General features: G+C 42.3%; 2 protein-coding genes and 1 long non-coding RNA gene across 6 annotated transcripts; all 3 read right to left on the bottom strand.

Annotated features, from left to right (window-relative positions):
• Nucleotides 1-385: 385 nt before the first annotated feature.
• On the bottom strand, nt 386-6,788 carry pgam1b (phosphoglycerate mutase 1b). Its single transcript, XM_053615395.1, has 4 exons — nt 6,453-6,788; nt 5,088-5,362; nt 4,369-4,549; nt 386-1,429 (listed from the first exon to the last, which is right to left on the bottom strand). Exons 1-4 carry the CDS (start codon nt 6,589-6,591, stop codon nt 1,260-1,262), a joined length of 765 nt encoding a protein of 254 aa, XP_053471370.1. The 5' UTR covers nt 6,592-6,788; the 3' UTR covers nt 386-1,259.
• On the bottom strand, nt 1,963-3,711 carry LOC128601938 (uncharacterized). 4 transcript variants are annotated; one of them, XR_008384782.1, is made up of 4 exons: nt 3,448-3,711; nt 3,085-3,385; nt 2,942-2,973; nt 1,963-2,740 (listed from the first exon to the last, which is right to left on the bottom strand). It is a non-coding gene; the product is annotated as an uncharacterized LOC128601938 (long non-coding RNA). The 4 variants fall into 4 exon arrangements; XR_008384781.1 differs by having other exon boundaries at nt 3,460-3,709; XR_008384783.1 differs by lacking the exon at nt 3,448-3,711 and adding an exon at nt 3,420-3,445.
• Nucleotides 6,789-8,253: 1,465 nt separating the features above from the next.
• Nucleotides 8,254-13,804, bottom strand: cdc25d (cell division cycle 25 homolog d). Its single transcript, XM_053615227.1, has 12 exons — nt 13,777-13,804; nt 13,592-13,682; nt 13,007-13,034; nt 12,890-12,943; nt 11,930-12,016; nt 11,242-11,376; nt 11,004-11,108; nt 10,825-10,887; nt 10,122-10,220; nt 9,696-9,943; nt 9,197-9,314; nt 8,254-8,777 (listed from the first exon to the last, which is right to left on the bottom strand). The coding sequence occupies exons 1-12, from the start codon at nt 13,802-13,804 to the stop codon at nt 8,649-8,651; spliced, it is 1,185 nt and encodes a 394-aa protein (XP_053471202.1). The 3' UTR covers nt 8,254-8,648.
• Nucleotides 13,805-18,923: the final 5,119 nt, after the last annotated feature.

An 18,923-nucleotide genomic window follows, 5' to 3' on the forward strand; every position in this document is an offset into this window, starting at 1 on the left:
CTAAGTATTAGTTTAGGGGTGTGCAAACTTATGCAACCAGGTTATATATATAGATATATATACACATATACCCCTAAAAGGATTCTTATAGTTTTTCACTTTATATGTTACAATTTCACAATAAAGGTTGAAAAGATTTATGACATGATTTATCTTGGTTTCAAAAACCTTCCATATTAACAGGGGTGTGTAGACTTTTTAGATCCACTGTATAAATAATTTGAATGGGTTTTTTTCCTTCCTCCTTTTTCTTCTTAATTTCTGCCACATCCCATTCATTTTCATTTATTCATTTGTACTCAGGTCACTTTACACACCGTTACAATGTTATTCAGAATCGTCATTCAATCTCGTTCTGTTAAATAAACACCGCATTTCCACCATCTTTCTTTTCAACAGGCATTTATTAAGCGTTACACACACACAAACTCCAGTGTAAGTTCACATCAGACATCAGACATCAGTCGTTCAAGTCAAGCAAAAATAAATCCAGCATCGTCATACAACACCTACGCTTAGGGATGGCACATTTATAAAGAATAATTCACATTTAAATACAATCGGATTTACACGCCATGTAACACACACACACACACACACACACACACACACACACACACACAAATTCAAAAGCCGAGACAAAAGCACCCTTCAAAATACTAAAAGTTAAGAATGATAACTTTTGGTCCTCACACTTAACTCCAGGGGAGATTCTATAAAACGATAGATGCTCTGATTGTGTGTGTGTGTGTGTGTGTGTGTGTATGTATTTTAAGTGCTATGCTGTGGGCGTACGATGTTCAGTGTGAGTCACGGTGCGATTTGGAACACAGCGTATTCGGCTTCTTTTCTACAAAAGGGACACACACACACAGTGGATTTATCCCCTGCCCCGTCGTCCGTTAAGTGCCGTTGCCTGGATACCGTTGCCGTAGAGCTTCCACTACCGAGCAAAGCCGAGTCAGTTCTATTGAAGCGCACAGAAAATGCAGTGCTTTAAATGCACGGGGACGTCTCGGGTCACTCTGGGATTCGACCGTTTAATACTGCTGAGGAATATTTTCTGACATTTGCTCCGGATTCTGATTAAATAATTTCTCATAAGGTAGTCACGGAGCGCTGTGTGAAACCCAGATCACATTCTGTAAGGAACACATGTTTGATAAATCTCACTCTCCCATAATTTCCTCCCACACCACTTCCTCACCTTCTTCTTCTTCCTTCTCTCTCTCTCTCTCTCTCTCTCTCTCTCTCTCTCTCTATTTCTTGGCCTTGCCCTGAGCAGCCACAGCCTCCATGGCCTTGCGCACGGTCTCCTCATCCCCGAGGAACTGCATGGGCTTAACGGGTTTCAGGTTCTTGTCCAGCTCGTACAGGATGGGGATTCCTGTGGGTAGGTTCAGCTCCATGATGGCCTCTTCTGACATACCTGAACACACACACACACAATAATATGCATGAGTCAGATTTTACAGAATGTAGACAAGTGGTCATGGATCAACAGGCAAAACTCCCTGAATGATTAAAAAAAATAATAATAATAAATGAACACAACATATAGTAGTGGTGTAATACCGGAGTGAACAGTAGGGGGCAGTGTGTGATGCATTACAGCGAGTGAGCCTCGTCTATCACGCTGCGTACTAATCTTATCCAGAAATGATGAATGATGTAACACAAAAATATTAAATTCCTGGAAATCCAGTCAGTGTGTATGTTTGTGTACATTTACATATAAGGACAGTCACTAATGTGAACCTTGACTGATCGGCTTCAAGCTGTTTAACTGGCGATGAGCTACTGTGAGTTTGTATTACACTGTCCAGTTTCTTCATTTATTATTATTATTACCCTCCATTTTCCCCCCAATTTGGAGAGAGAGAGAGAGAGAGAGAGAGAGAATGCCCCACCCACCCAGAGAGCATGGCCAGTTTTGTTCTCTTGGATTCCTGGCCACAGATGTACGTGGCTTCTCTCGATAAAAGGGCGAACGCTTTTCTGGCACTCAGGAGCAAACAATCATGTGAAAGAAAGCAGTTCAGCCAAAACCAAAACAATTCTGTAACTCTGAAACACTGAAGAAGTACAGGAAGCGCATTTGAGCCAAAAACAAATAGTACTAATCTACCCATCTAACTAACTAACTAACTATCGATCTGACTAAATAACTACTCATCTAGCTAAATATCTAACTCTTACTACCCATCTAACTATCCATCTAACTAACTATCTAACTACCCATCTAACTAACTATATAACTACCATCTAACTACCCATCTAACTACCCATCTAACTATCCATCTAACTAACTAACTACCCATCTAACTAACTATCTAACTATCCATCTAACTAACTATATAACTACCATCTAACTACCCATCTAACTATCCATCTAACTAACTAACTACCCATCTAACTAACTATATAACTACCATCTAACTATCCATCTAACTAACTAACTACCCATCTAACTACCCATCTAACTAACCATCTAACTACCCATCTAACTATCCATCTAACTAACTAACTACCCATCTAACTAACTATATAACTACCATCTAACTATCCATCTAACTAACTAACTACCCATCTAACTAACCATCTAACTACCCATCTAACTATCCATCTAACTAACTAACTACCCATCTGACTAAATAACTACTCATCTAGCTAAATATCTAACTCTTACTACCCATCTAACTATCCATCTAACTAACTATCTAACTACCCATCTAACTAACTATATAACTACCATCTAACTACCCATCTAACTATCCATCTAACTAGCTAACTACCCATCTAACTATCTAACTACCCATCTAACTAACTATATAACTACCATCTAACTACCCATCTAACTATCCATCTAACTAACTACCCATCTAACTAACTATATAACTACCATCTAACTACCCATCTAACTATCCATCTAACTAACTACCCATCTAACTAACTAACTACCCATCTAACTAACTATATAACTACCATCTAACTACCATCTAACTACCCATCTAACTAAGCCCATCTAACTACCCATCTAACTAACTACCCATCTAACTAACTATATAACTACCATCTAACTACCCATCTAACTATCCATCTAACTAACTAACTACCCATCTAACTAACTATATAACTACCATCTAACTACCCATCTAACTATCCATCTAACTAACTAACTACCCATCTAACTACCCATCTAACTACCCATCTAACTATCCATCTAACTAACTAACTACCCATCTAACTATCTAACTACCCATCTAACTACCCATCTAACTAACTATATAACTACCATCTAACTACCCATCTAACTATCCATCTAACTAACTAACTACCCATCTAACTAACTATATAACTACCATCTAACTACCCATCTAACTAACTATATAACTACCATCTAACTACCATCTAACTACCCATCTAACTATCCATCTAACTAACTACCCATCTAACTACCCATCTAACTAACTAACTACCCATCTAACTAACTATCTAACTACCCATCTAACTACCCATCTAACTAACTGTCTAACGATCACTGACTGAAATATTCACATGCTCCCTCACTGAGACAGAAACATTTGTAACTCTATACCTCCACTCCACTTTAACTTTCTGCTGGATGCAGTCCTCTAGAATACTGAGCTAAGGCTGATTCGAGACTTGCTCTAAGCGCGCACGGTGCGATTTGTGAGGACTCCTCACCAAGGCCGGATTATCCCTATATAGGATTGGGCGAGTGAGCCAATGAGGGGCAGCAGATGTTTAAGATAACGACAAGACCTGTAATGTATTGCTCATATATTATATATATATATAGAGAGAGATATGCTTAATATAAGCATATAAAGGATTGCGATTGTGTGTATGTGAAGCCTCGCCCCCCACCAGGGATGTGTGTAATGTCAGTGTATGTTTCGCTGCTGTCTGTCTCTGTGGTGCTGAATTTGTTACTTGGGCTGCGCTCATTTAGTACGTGTGTGCAATGATTTTTTTAGACACACTCTAATGGTTTTGCATGTAGTCCTCATACATGCCATTTATGACGGAAATAATGATAAATAGCATGACATGTTGCATTGGCATTTGAGTTTCATTCAGATTTTTGCATCAGTAAGAGCTAGAATGGCATTTGTAGGCCCATGTCTATCTGTGATGTCAGGTTTTTTGTTTGGGTTTGACATTTTTCTGCAGTATGTGTGGTGAGTCTGTACTTTAGTTATAAATTCATGTAAATCTATGGTCTTTATAGCCATAGTAAATCTCCTTTTTTTTTTTTTTTTACAAGTGGGAGGAGTGGGGGAGGCACTTCAAGCGTGGTCACCGTAGGGCACCACACTGTGTTAATCCGGGCCTGCTCCTCACCCTCCAGGTGCTTGACGATGCCCCGGAGACTGTTGCCGTGGGCGGCGATGAGCACTCTCTTGCCCTCTTTGATCTGCGGGGCGATCTCATCATTCCAGAAGGGCAGAGCGCGGGCGATCGTGTCCTTCAGGCTCTCGCACGACGGCAGCTGGTCCTCAGTCAGGTCGGCATAGCGACGGTCCTGCAGGAAAGCGATGGGCAGTGCTGTAAATACCGGACCTCGGGAAGGGTTTTCAGGTAGGATTTTATTAAATAATTAAGTACGGCAGTTGTGAGATAATAATCACATGAATAAGGTCATGATGAAGGTTTTTTTTTTTTAAATGCTTGTATTTATAAGCGCTTACGTTTTCTTGTTTTAAACATGTGATCAACCCAAGATTTTTCTTGATTGACAGGTGACAAAAGTGTCATAAGCGTAACACCCAATAAAAGATCCTTTTACCAGAAAATAACGTGCAAAACAACAGTGTGTGACACGGAGTCATGTTTACTCCTCCGATCAGGTTAGCAAAAGATAGCAAAAGAAGGGCTGGGCAGGAAAGGGGCGGGGAACAATGCCAGTTAGTACACTCCCAATTTGCATATTTGTAGAATGTCGATTTTTTTTGTTTTGCTGAGTGAAATGTGTAGATGCCTCTGTGCTGGAACTGCCATGCAATGAGATGTGTTATTCAGTACAACAGTACAGAACTGAAGGTACGCTGAATAATATTCACCTGGCTGATGCTGGAGTAGAAGTCGTGCTCGGGCTCCATGGGAGGTGGCGGGACGTCGTATGAGCGCCTCCAGATCTTCACCTGCTCCTCTCCGTGCTTGGCCGCCGTCTCGGCCTTGTTCAACCCAGTCAGGCCGCCGTAGTGGCGCTCGTTCAGACGCCAGGTGCGATGCACAGGAAGCCACATCTGATCGATGCCCTCCAGCACCAACCACAGCGTCCTGATGGCCCGCTTCAGCACAGACGTGTAGCACACATCGAACTCATAACCTGCGTCTGTAGGGGCGAGAGAAAAAAGAGGAACATAAACACAGGCGCTTTTTACATTTTTTTTAAAACATTTTTAAGATTTCTACACACTACTGACGCATCAAAAGTTTCTGATTCTCCGGATCTCACCAGAGTCTATTGATCACTTCAAGGAGAAAATTTAAATGTGAAATGTGACTAGATCTACACATTTAATTTATTTCCTCCAATAAAATTCTTTTAATGCCACAAAATCATAATCCTGTTTCCTAACAAAATTAACCAAATCTGCCAAAAAAAATATCAAAAAGTTAATCAAATGAAAATATAAATGTAATTGTACACAAAGTATATTTATTAGATTTTTGACTTGTTTGTCTATATTTTTTTTTTAATTATGACTTCATGTATTTCTTTATTTGTCTTTTATTTATGTGTGCATTTAATGTCTTAATTTATTTTAAACATACATTTCTGCATCTATGTACAGCTTTTAAAATAAAAAAGTTATTGAATACAAATCTGAAAAACAGCTACGTATTTTTGCCATTTCTATTTATTTATCTGTTTATTAAAACGATGAACTTGTGTAATTGTTCATTAGTTTATTTCTGCATGTGTATGCTCATTTAAAAATAAATAATTTATCTCATTTATTTCAAATATATATATATATGTGTGTATATATATATATATATATCTGTATTTGTGGATGTTTTCCTTCATGCTTTTGTTTCTTACTTCATTTGTTGCTTTCTGTATTTATTTGTTATTATTAATATGGTAATGAAGGGCGTGTCTTTTATACGTAAGAGGGGCGTGTCTTTTATAAGAAACCAACCAAAAACGAGTAAGATTTAAAGAATAAGTTAATTTTTTAATGTATCAAACGATCTACTGCGGCTTTATTTAGTTACTTATCTATTCTCTTGTTTGTTTCTAATTTAATCCACTAGTCGTAAAGTTTGCGCATGCGCAAAATGCCGCAGTATCCTAGCTACCCGTTAGCTCCGTGCGGAAATGGAGTACGTTTGGCCACGCCCCTAACGCACTGAAGTCCTTCACTATTTAAGGACACACGGATGTTTCAGCGCCACAGGGTTTGACCGCCGCTCACCTTTCAGCGCCTGGCCGCCTTTCTTGGCCTCCTGGGTGCCGGTGTCGCTGAGGTCGGCGTCGAACCAGCCGCAGAAGCGGTTCTCCTGATTCCAGCAACTTTCTCCGTGCCGGATCAACACCAGCTTGTAGGCGGCCATGGTGCAGAGTTCGCTCGGTGCAGTCGCGCAGTACTTCCGGCAAAACACGGGCTGTCCTGTGAAACCGCGCAGGAAAAAGCGTGGAATGGTGGAGACTCGAGATGAACACGCTCCAGACGCAGGAACGCGATGATAATTCTGGAGGTCGCGGTTCTGAGCTCGGACAGAATGGGGAAGGGAAGAAAGAAAACACTTCCTGCTTCTTCTCCTGCTGCTGCTGCTTTCCACCAATCAGGCAAGCTGAGACAGCCGCGCTGTGATTGGTCAGTGGTTGCTATAGTAACTCCTCACCCTACGTGACTATATGCTCAAGCCTCCGCTTGTCGTTTTTACTCGTGTAATTTTCATATTATTTTAAAACTATGTGTGTATATATATATATATATATATATATATATATATATATATATAATGTATGTATATGTTTTTTTTAATCTTTCAATAACATTCAATAAACTGCTTTAAAAATGCCTATGAACACACAAGTACTACACTTTAGTCGTCATTGTAAACACAAAGGAATCATGAATATGCATGATTATGCAAATCAGAGACCTCCGCATCCAAACTAGCTAGCCAGCTAACTGTCTGCTAGAACAGTAGCTAATTGTCAAATCAAACTGTGACGGATTTCAGTTTCTGTGTCTCAGTCTGTATCACCTTGCATTCCCATGATGACCACAATTACATCATAAATGTTAGCTATCTTAGCTAGCTGCCTTAGCAGGCAGGTTTCAGAGCTAAAAGTTGAGTTATCCTGTCAGATCTGAGGTTCACGTATACACCGGTCTCATCTGTAACGCTTCCCAAATGAATTTTACACAGAAGTACTGAGAAAGTTTCAAATGAGACGCACACACACACACACACACACACACACAAAAGAAAATGTGTCTTTTGTGCTGTGGTAACAATCCATAAAACACGAGCGTTTAAACATGAAGCTTTTGAGTTCAGGAGAACTTTAGTGAGGGTTACTTTTGGGTTATTTTCAAGGAAGATTATAAAATTATACGTTTAGACATTTAGAACGTCTGTGAGAAAGATTTGTGAATGTGACTAAATAAAATTCTTGTCAGAAACTCTGTCCGGTTAGCTCACAAAATCCATCCACGTTCCATCCATGTTTATTCCTGACAATTATGTTGTTGCACAGTCACTGTTTACCTCAGCACTTTAGCCAGCTTACTAACAACTTGTAGTTAAAGGTACCTTTCACCGTTTGATAGTGTTTGTGCATGTACCTGTACTAATCATATTCTTTAATAGGGGATACGTCAGAGAAATGTAGTGTAGGATTCGCAAGGTATCTGGTAAACTGAATCATTTTGAGCTTCAGTTTACAGTTTTCCAGCTCTGAAATTTAGCTCCACACCCAGCCATAACAAAGCTACTCAAATTCACTTCTTACAGTATATTAAAAGGCAATTTTACGGGTTTGGCATACGAGATTGTTGGCGTTTTCGTCGCGGTAACACTTCATCTCTCACACAGCAGAGGGCGCTTCACATTACGAACGGCTCCTTTAACGGTTTGTTCAGTAAGCGTGTATAATGTAAAAGATCATTAAATGAGTGCATAGGATCATTTATTATACAAAGTTAGTGTTAATAGAATCCGTAAGGGAGGTGATATGGTGAAAATATAATAACACAATACTTTTAATAGCACACAATGAAGACATTTTCAGGATGAACAAAGTGTTGCTATATGTAGATTTGCTAAATGATCTGTGGAAAAATACTACGCCAATAATACTTTCCTTTAAGGCTGGTAAAATAAAAATCAATGATTTAACACGAAAACACAAGGGGCATTGTATAAATAAGATGTAATCAGCTAATTGTTTCTGTGAGCATCAGTGGAGTTCGTCGATGTCATAAAAACACAAACTGTACCTGTGATGTCTTAGGAATGTGTATCACTGTATAAATCATGATATTTATACTTTATCATCAATATAGTTCCTCGCTCTAACTGCCTTCCCAATTATTTCCAGCGTTCGCTTATGGGTTCTGTCCAGTTCTTTATAGACAGCTCTCAGTCTGTGTTAAGTGTCATGTCCTCTGCTGAGATCTGATTGGACGTCTGCGACGATGTTGGCGCCTCTTCCTGCTGAAACGCCGAAGCTGTTCTCTGAAGTCGCTGTGGTGCATGGGGACATAACCATGTGGCTCACACAGCTCCTGAGAGAGAGAGAGACAGAAAAAGAGAGGGAGACAGAGCGTAAGCAAGAGAATAGAGAGAAAGAGAGACCGAGTCAGTGAGAGAAAGTCAGTGAGAGAGAGACACAAAAAGAAAGAGACAGAGTCAATGAAAGAGACAGAAAGATAGAGAGTCAGTGAGAGAGACAGAGAAAAAGGCAGAGAGACAGAAAGAGATAAACATAGTCAGTGAAAGAGAGAGACACAAAAAGAGAGAGTCAGTGAGAGAGAGACACAAAAAGAGAGACAGAGTCAGTGAGCGAGAGAGAAGAACTTTAGTTTTCAGGATGTTTTTTGGGATGTGTTGGAGGCGTGTTGAAGGGGGTGTGTTAGAATGTTGAGGACTGTGTGTGTGTGTGTGTGTGTGTGTGTGTGTGTGTGTGTGTGTGTGTGTGCGCTACCGGACAGCAGAAGTAGAAGTGCTTGTACCCCCCCTGCAGTAGGTAGAGCTCGGGGTAGAGGAGGTGAGGATACGTCTGAACATTCACTGTCCGATCCAACTCCCTCAGATACTGACAACTACAACACACACACACACACACACACACACACACACACACACACAGAGAGACACTGATATCACCATTAATGTGAGTTAATCCCAGTCTAAAACCTGGATTCTGTTGGTTCTGACGACTTTCCTGTATGTTAAGAGAGGTATTAAATAATTTAAAAAACTATTAAATTAAGAAGCTAAAACATAATTTAACATAATACACTAGGGCACTAGAACAAAGTGGATAATGTCCAAAAAGGTCCAAAAATAGACGTCCATATGTCTGGGTCAGTTGGTGCTCACTGAGGTTCAATACTGTTTTTGACACACGCCCTTTTCATTGGGACGGGTCCTGTGTGTGTGTGTGTGTGTGTGTGTGTCTCTGTGTGTGTGTTTTCTCTCACAGCCGTGGTCCTCTCTCTGATGAAAACTCGCAGTGAAACACTATGAGTTTTCTGGGCGATGAGGCCCCCTCATTATCTCCTCCTGCTGCAGGACCTCCAGACGCCGGTGTCGCCCCCCTGCTGCCCCATGTGCCCAGCACAGACCCCCCTCCTGGGGCACAACGGGCAGCTGGAGACACCTGCGGGCTGGACGAGCCCTGGAGGAAAGCCTTGAGGATCTGAGACTTGGTGTACAGGTTCACTGCTCCCTGAGGGAAAAGGCAGGTCCAGGATCAGTGAGGTGAGACAGAAGGTAACGAAATGGCTGTCACAGCTCTGACTGAGAGGCATTTTAATGGCTGAGGCTAAAAATCATAATCATCACTCTGTAAAGAATATAAAGAAGAAAACGACTGTCATCTTTGCAGGACGTAGAATCAACAAGACCTTGATGTGACCTCCTCGATACTCGTATGGATACCGGCAGTCGATGATGAGGAAGTCTTCCACTACTGCGCCGAACTGACCTCTGATCAGAGATGCCACCTGCAGGACAGCACAGGAAGTACACATTTATACACAGGAAATGCACCAAGAGGCAAACCTCTGTGTCTGTCAGTCTCAGTGAAGGAGGCGTGTTCTCTGTGTCTGTAGGACTCAGTGAAAGAGGTGTGGCCTCTATCTGTTAATCATAGTGAAGGAGGCGTGGCTTCTGTGTCTAGGATTCAGTGAAGGAGGCATGGCCTCTGTGTCTGTCAATCATAGTGATGAAGGTGTGGCCTCTTTGTCAATCATAGTGACGAAGGTGTGACCTCTGTGTCTGTCAATCATAGTAAAGGAGGCATGGCCTCTGTGTCTGTCAATCATAGTGAAGGAGGCGTGGCCTCTGTGTCTGTGGTCTCAGTGAAGGAGGTGTGGTCTCTGTATCTGTTTGAAAACCTGCTACTGTATGATCATTCTGTATTTTAACATCATTAAAATAAAAAACAGAAATGATTCAGAATCACCGGTACTGTTTATCAACAGACGTATTAATTGTAAAGGATTATACAGGATTATTCCCAATGCAATATAAAGTTTAAATACACATTTAAAAGCACAATACACTCCACCCCAGGCCGCATTGTCATAGAAGCAGGCGTGTACTCACAGTTTGAGCTGAAACACAGTGAAGATCCTGATGGTTCACCTTCTCCACAGGAAGCACAGGATGCTGTGGAAGAACAACATGCTAAACTCACGTACCGTTATATTAAAATACATCATCTATCGCGTCACTTATTGCCCGAGTTGCTGTTGTCAGTATTTGTGGTGTTTAGGGTATTGTACTTGGCTAAAGTCTCCAGTGAGGTGGTGATCAGTGACTGCGCTGTCGGGGGTGAGTGTGTGTGCTGGATCTCTCCTGGATCTCAGTCTCTGGAACAGCATCAGTGACTGCAGAGAGAGAGAGAGACAGGAAGAGAGAAGATGCCAAAGGTAATACAATGAGGGAACTTTAATTTTAGGACTTGCAACTCTTAAACCTGTAGCCTATGATTTTTTTCAACAGAACACGAGACAGTCGTACCACTGAATCAGGCGAATCCGGTTCCTCCTCTTCTGGTGAAGAGCAGGATGGTCCCTTACTTCTTCTCCCAGACTGCAGCTGATCTTCAGGATCTTCAAGGCTGGACGAGCTGAACAGTCTCACTCTCACACTCTTCTGCAGCACAAAACACACAGAAACACATTACCCACAGGTCATACTGTCTGCATGTGCGGCAGAAAAGACAACAAGAGAACCGTATAACGTCACGTGTTGAAGAGAGAGTCATGAATCATATCTCAACATCAGCACCTTAATGTGCACCATTAGTACGTCACCTTAAGGTTTTATAGCAGCAGCTCTGACGGCAGTGCAGCCTCAAATCACATGTTTCTATTAATGCGCTCGTTCTAATACCTTATCGTTTCTATAGCAACAACGCCTGTAGAGGGAGTTTAGTAAGGAGAGGTTTATTTAAAAATTTATGGAAGGAGTCTCCAGTGTCAGCGTTTTGTAACGGTCGGAGGTGAAGCTGCGACTTAAAGGACAGACATCTTCAGGACAGAGGAGTTTACGCTTCTTTGCAGTTTCAAGAGAGAGAGAAAAACAGAGGCCGGTGATGGAACGACTGTTTATAGCCGCTGTGATGTAAAGTGGCTGTAAAGCAACTTCAGTGCATTGTAAGTGTTTGTGTTATCGAATTAATAACCAAGTACAGCACGATACTGACACGCACGCCGGTGTTCTCCTTATCATCATCTTCAGCACCTTCATCATCCTCAGTTCCTCGTCTCAGGCTGTTGGTCTGTGATCCTCGCTAAACAAAAACACACAAGATATTAATCCTCTGTCCCTTAGTACTCAGAATCTATCTACCTATCGATTATAAACAATTTATTAAAATAAATGAAGAAATATGACATTCATCCATCCATCTTCTATACCGCTTAGCCTTCAGGGTCACGGGGAACCTGGAGCCTATCCCAGAGAGCATGGGGGACAAGGCAGGGTACACCCTGGACAGGGTACCAATCCATCACAGGGTACAATCACATACACACTCACACACCCATTCATACACTACGGACACTTTAGACACACCAATCAGCCTACCATGCATGTCTTTGGACTGGGGGAGGAAACCGGACACACACAGGGCCACGGTGGGAATCGAACCCCCGACCCTGGAGACGTGAGGCGAACGTGCGAACCACTAAGCCTGTCTATCTCTCTCGTCTAATTTCTCTACGCTCATTGATAATAAATAACAATAACATGGCTAATGAATATTTAAATGATCTTAAGAGGAAACACACTTTGTGTTAGAGAAAAAGACCTACACATGCTTTAGCTGAGAGTTTGGAAGGCTTTGGACTTGGCGTGATGCAGGAAGTGAACTCTTCTCGCCTTTTGTTTAATACGGATACGTGGAGCATAAAATGTGACTGTATTAGGTAACTGTGTGTAGACAAAGGGGCAGTTATACAGCCTAAAGGGGACAAGGTCACGGTTTCATATAGTCTTACTGAAGTGTGCACTATGCTCACAGGCCACATGACTCGACCACTTCAATTACACTGTAATTCTTCTAGTTTCATTTTACACCAGGTTCCACCAGATGGCGCTGTATCTATAATATTACCAGTTTGAAATGAAGTCGGGTTTAAAAGAAGCCTTCAGTTTGTCGTACCGTGTTCGAGGTCTGTTCAGATGACTTCACTTTTCTGCAAAGTTGACATTCAGACTGTTATAAATACACACTGCAATAAAAACACACCATGTACAGGTGAAATGTAGACAAACTCACCTGTAACTCCTTGTCCTCCTCATCATCACTGCAAACGCAAACATGGCATTTAACTGAGATACACAATCTACAGGACCAGGTTCAACAGTAATGTTGTGTTTAAGAAGAAACGAGAGCAACATTATTAAACTTCAACTCCACCATGAAACATGTTTAGAAGGAAAGGTTTGCGATGTGTTTTAGTGATCCTGGTGCTAGTTTGTCGGTTGGTGATGTAGTTCCCTTATTCCTGTGAGACATTAGCGGTTGTGTGCGGGCCTGACGTCACAGGGGGACATTGTTATCGTTACTGTTAGGGAAGTTACAATGCGAGAAGAAGAAAAAAATGAACGATCTTAAGCATAAGTGATAACTTAGCTTAGGGTTTCGGTCTTAGCGGAGACAAAGCTCATTTTCTCACTCACCAATTTCGAGTGTCATATTAAAGAGAGAGCCAGCGTAGACGTAGTGGAGACGTCGGTGCACACGTTGGACTCAAAGTCCTTTAGGTCACTTCTGTAACACCGGTTCTCTGATAACAGGAGTGAGGGATCTCACTGTGGGAAACGCCTCGCGCGTGACGGATCCTGGAATCACCGATAACACCTTGACAGACCAATCACGGCCGTGATTAGGGAGTCCCGCCTCCCAAACATATAAAACGTTGCCGAAGGTCCCTTCTTCATTCTCAGTGCAACTGCAACGAGGGAAGTGTGGTGAGATGGTTATCAGAGAACTGGCGTTACGTACGTATATAAATACAGAGACGTATGCGGGGGGAGCTGAAATACCCTTGAACAGCACCCAAGAAGTGGCCATGGCTCTGGTAGAATGGGCCCTCAGACCCTCTGGAGGTTCAAGTCCTATGCTGTTATAACATAATATGATGTGTTTCACCACCCAATGAAAACCCAATGGTTTTCACACTTGCCTGAAATAGGCTTACCCCTATGTGAATCAGCCCAAGTTTTCTTTTCCTCAGTGCTTTTGCTTTGTCTGTATAATGGCGTAAATCGGGAACCGGGCACAAGCAATGAAACGCTCCTCCTCCGACGAGGAAAAAGGCGGCAGGTGAAAAGCTGGTAAAGCCACTGGTTTGCAGGGTAGAGCTGACTCGCTGGATTGGTCTTGAGAGCCATTCTCGAGTAATCCGAAGCGAAACGCATGCACAAGTCGTGTCCAGTCAGAGCAGGAAGTCCGCTGACTCGTTTTGCGGTCGCGAGAACGAGTAAGAAAGCAACCTTCAGCGAAAGGAGCTTTAAATCAATACTCTGTGAAGTCTCGAAAGGCCCATGGCGGAATCAGTGGTTTAGAAACCCTGTTTAAACACCAGGCACCTTTCGTAAACCTGCATACAAGCGGGTGCTGACCTTTTGTATTTGTGTCAACCCAAGCAGGGCATGCATATACTGCAGAAAGATAAACCTTAACGGTAGAGAAGGCTCTTCCTTTATCCAAATGTTCCGACAGAAAACATAACACATCCGCGACAGAACAAAGGGAAGGAACAACGCATCTTTCCACATCACCTTTTGCTCAGATGTACTCCGTTTCCGACCGAGCGTTCCGATTGAAGCTAGTCTTGCGTTCTGGATTGTTTCAATCAGCCTCTGAGGCAAGCCCGAAACACTTAAGCTTTACCTCTCATGGGTCAGACCCAGAGAGCTACTTTGCCCGTGAGGTAAAAAATCACCCCTCGTGCTTGTGAGAGAAGATCCCTGTGCAACGGGAGAGGCCAGGGCTGCTCGTACAAGAGCTGAATGTTCTCCATCGGCCATAACTTCCACCCGCCAATTCAGGGCAATAAGTGTTACTAAGTGACCGCGTTCCCTTACTCTTCTTAGAGTCGGTACGATCAGACTTAGTGGAGGAAACGCATAAAGCAGTGCGTCCACGGGTGCACCAGAGCATCCACATCCACACCGATAGGTGCACCTTCTCTTACCAGAGAAGAACAGAGGCAGTGAGTGTTTTTGTGCGATGCAAAGAGATCTACGGCAGCTATGGTCAAACCTCTCCCACAACTGGCTCACCACCTGAGAGTGGAGTGTCCACTCTGCAAAGCTGGGGCAAGCTGGCTGAGGAGCTCTAGCAATGGATTTACGAACGAGGCAAGTTTGGACAGCCTTGCCCTCCTGTTTCCTCAGATCGCATTACTGCCGCATGGCAGTGACTGAAGCCCCGAAAAGGGATTTGGACTCAACTAAGAATGAACGCATCTAAGAAATCCACCTTCTCACTGTCCGACTATCCCCCTGACAACCCCAGCCACAGAGCCCACTTGCCTACCACTGCGACCACATACCTGGATGTTCTCTGGTTTCCTGAGAACCAGGGCTTCAAACCAGGGCTTCCCAGAGAGCCGGGTTTGGTGTCCCAGCACCGTTTGCCCCCCCATTTCCTCCATAAGCTCCACTTGATAAGTGTTGAGGAGAGCGGTGGCATTAAGAGCCCTCACTGCTAAGGCTGAAGATCAGTAGATGTTCTGGAAAACTGAGGCTGTTAAGCGCTCTGTACATCCTGGCAATGGCAGAGCTGGACAGACTAAAGCACTAAAGCGCCACTGCATCGCTCTCTTTAGGTAGAGATGAAGCCAGGGATAAATCCCACTGCACCGCGATCCGGAGGAAGTCGAACAGCATTATGGGTAATGTAGGAAAGTGAAAACAGACTACCACGGCAATGAAATGTCCATCACAAAAGAAACAATGAGATTGAAATACAAACCACATGCAGGGGGTGTGTGTGTGTGTGTGTGTGTGTGTGTGTGTGTGTGTGTGTGTGTGTGTGTGTGTGTGTGTGTGTGTGTGTGTGTGTGTGTGTGATTAATTGAGCTCTTGTTCAGACCTGTTGGTGTGTGCTGTCCCGAGGGCTGCCCCTCGTCTGAGCTGCTCAGCTCCGGCGTCAGATCGAGGCGTCTCCTGGGGGTCGAGCTGCTTTTTGTTTTGTTTTTTTAGACAGAAAGAAAATTTTGACCTAAAAACGTCGAGCACAGTATGCAGTCTGTTCCCATGTTGCACATTTATCTCATGTGCCTGCAGACTGCTGGTTTGACTACTATATACTGTAGGCTATAAATGTAATAGAGATATGAGTAGCCTTGTCACCTGTCCTGACACCGGAGGCTCTGCATGCAGCTGGACAGCTCCGAGACCGGAGACACACTCCATCCCGTGTCCTGCCGATGACCTGACATCTCCATACACACAAATCCTGCTTTGTCTGTCCTCACACAAACATCACACACTTCACACACGAGTTTGTGTTTAATATGAACCTGGAATAACTGTGATTTTATTTTATATACACATTACCACAACTGCTCAGCACACACGTCTAATGTACCTCTTAAACCTGAGGACTGGTAATACATTACACACAGCCGATCTGTACAGGATTCACTCTTAAATAACTTGGAGAGCTATTTATATGTATATTTTATATGTATATCTGTCTGTCTATCTGTCTGTCTATCTATCTATCTGTATATCTATCTACCTACCTGTCTGTCTGTCTCTCTATCTGTCTGTCTATCTATCTATCTATCTGTATATCTATCTACCTACCTGTCTGTCTGTCTCTCTATCTATGTATCTATCTGTCTATCTATCTATCTATCTGTCTATCTATCTATCTATCTATCTAGCTATCTGTCTATCGTTATCCTTATTCAGTCCTGCATTAGAAATGTGTGTTAATAAATAATAATCTGACCTGATGACCGCAGAAATCTTCATCATTCACTCAGGAGTGAAATCTACAGAATGACTGTGGAGCGAGTTTCTTACCTGAGAACAGCTGATCGGTGATGTGAGTATCTTAATCTCATCCTCCCCCTGACCATATGAGTGTGTGTGTGTGTGTGGGTGGAGGGATTTAACTCCCCTTAGTAACAGCTGTTGTTACAACAAGCGCTGTGTGAGCAGCTGAGCGCGTCGCTCCCCATGGCATCACACACACACACACACACACACACACACACACACACAGAGATCAGTAGTGTTATATTTTCTTGAGATATATTTGATACATTTAAGAATTTACTCTTCACCCCAAAATCTACAGTCGTATGCAAAAGTTTGTGCACCCTTGGGCCTTGATCAGATGACACGTTTTGACACGATCTCTGCAGGAAACAAGCTTAATAAATACAACACGGGTTTTAAAAGCTTTAAAACAATTCAAATTCAAGCTTCTGATATCTTTTCTTTCTTTTTTTTTTACTTTTGCACATGCCAATTGTTTGTTTGTTTGTTTGTTTGTTCTCTCTCTTATTTACTTTCAGTAAAAAAAAAAACCATCACAGAAATTCTAATGGTTTCCATTACAAATACCATTGAACAAACCATCAGCTAACCATTAAAACCATTAGCATTATTGGTCCTTAGTCATATCCACTAGACATAACATGGCACCAATAGAAGGCAACAGATTACCAGAGACCCACAATTCTACAATTCCCATTAAAACCATTACAAATTGTATTAGGGTTTCTGGTGTTTATTTTTCAGCAGCGTGCTTTATCAGAGTCAGAATCTGGAGTGTGTCCCAGGAACACCGAGTGTGATGCATATTAAGTGCATAGTGAATGCATGCTGGTCAGTGGTAGCTCGGTGGTTGGACTACTGATCGAAGGTCATGATCCCAGGTTCCAATCGACCAGTAAATAAGTTCAATGAAAGAAACGAGGTAATGGTGCTGTAAGTTAAGATAACAGTGCACAGGTAAAGGTAAGCAGTATGATGCATAACAATAATGCAAATGGAAATAATGAATGCTTAAATGAAATAAATAAGAAGAGATCAACAAATATGTCATTGGACCAAGGGGTGCACAAACTTTTGCATAAGACCGTATACAGGCAAAATGACCACTATAGGATGATGTCAAAGCAGGATTGTTTTTCCAGGATTGTGTAAATGTGTGAGTGTGTCATCAGACGGAAACACACATCTGTAAAGTTGAACAACAATCCCAGCACGAGAGAAAATATTCAAACATTTATTAGAGCTTCTCATTTACATTTTTGAGATTTATCATATTAACAGACGATTTATATTCTGCCACCTGAGTTTGTATTTATTTGATTTAAAAAAGGATTTAAAACAAACAAGCAAACAAAATAGATGTTTTTTTTTTTTATTGTTGATGTAACTGTAATGAAGTTAAGGACTTTATTTCTTTATGTTTGTGACAGTAAAACCTTTCCAGAGCAAAAGATACAGTATCTCACAAAAGTGAGTGCACCCCTCACATTTGTGTAAATATTTGATGATATCTTTTCATGTGACAACACTGAAGAAATGACACTTTGCTACAATGTAGTGAGTGTACAGCTTGTGTAACAGTGTAAATTTGCCGTCCCCTCAAAATAACTCAACACACAGCCATTAATGTCTAAACCGCTGGCAACGAAAGTGAGTACACCCCTAAGTGAAAATGTCCAAATTGGGCCCAGTTAACCATTTTCCCTCCCTGGTGTCATGTGATTTGTTAGTGTTACAAGGTCTCAGGTGTGAATAGGGAGCAGGTGTGTTAAATTTGGTGTCATCGCTCTCACACTCCCTCATACTGGTCACTGGAAGTTCAACATGGCACCTCATGGCAAAGAACTCTCTGAGGATCTGAAAAAAAGAATTGTTGCTCTACATAAAGATGGCCTAGGCTATAAGAAGATTGCCAAGACCCTGACACTGAGCTGCAGCACGCTGGCCAAGACCATACAGCGGTTTAACAGGACAGGTTCCACTCAGAACAGGCCTCGTCATGGTCCACCAAAGAAGTTGAGTGCACATGCTCAGCGTCATATCCAGAGGTTGTGTTTGGGAAATAGACGTATGAGTGCTGCCAGCATTGCTGCAGAGGTTGAAGGGGTGGAGGGTCAGCCTGTCAGTGCTCAGACCATACGCCGCACACTGCATCAAACTGGTCTGCATGG

This window comes from Ictalurus furcatus, chromosome 26, assembly GCF_023375685.1.
Source record: "Ictalurus furcatus strain D&B chromosome 26, Billie_1.0, whole genome shotgun sequence".
Taxonomy (NCBI): Eukaryota; Metazoa; Chordata; class Actinopteri; order Siluriformes; family Ictaluridae; genus Ictalurus; species Ictalurus furcatus.

Excerpts from the sequence above, each read along its gene's own strand:
- cdc25d (XM_053615227.1), bottom strand. The coding sequence starts at position 13,804 with ATGGCCACTTCTTGGGTGCTGTTCAAGG. Across the intron at positions 10,221-10,824 it reads ACTGTGTTTCAGCTCAAACT|GTGGCATCTCTGATCAGAGG; the intron begins GTGAGTACACGC and ends GCTGTCCTGCAG. Across the intron at positions 9,315-9,695 it reads TCAGAGAGAGGACCACGGCT|TTGTCAGTATCTGAGGGAGT; the intron begins GTGAGAGAAAAC and ends TGTGTGTTGTAG.
- pgam1b (XM_053615395.1), bottom strand. The coding sequence starts at position 6,591 with ATGGCCGCCTACAAGCTGGTGTTGATCCGGCACGGAGAAAGTTGCTGG. Across the intron at positions 5,363-6,452 it reads AGGCGGCCAGGCGCTGAAAG|ACGCAGGTTATGAGTTCGAT; the intron begins GTGAGCGGCGGT and ends TCGCCCCTACAG. Across the intron at positions 4,550-5,087 it reads TCTACTCCAGCATCAGCCAG|GACCGTCGCTATGCCGACCT; the intron begins GTGAATATTATT and ends GCTTTCCTGCAG.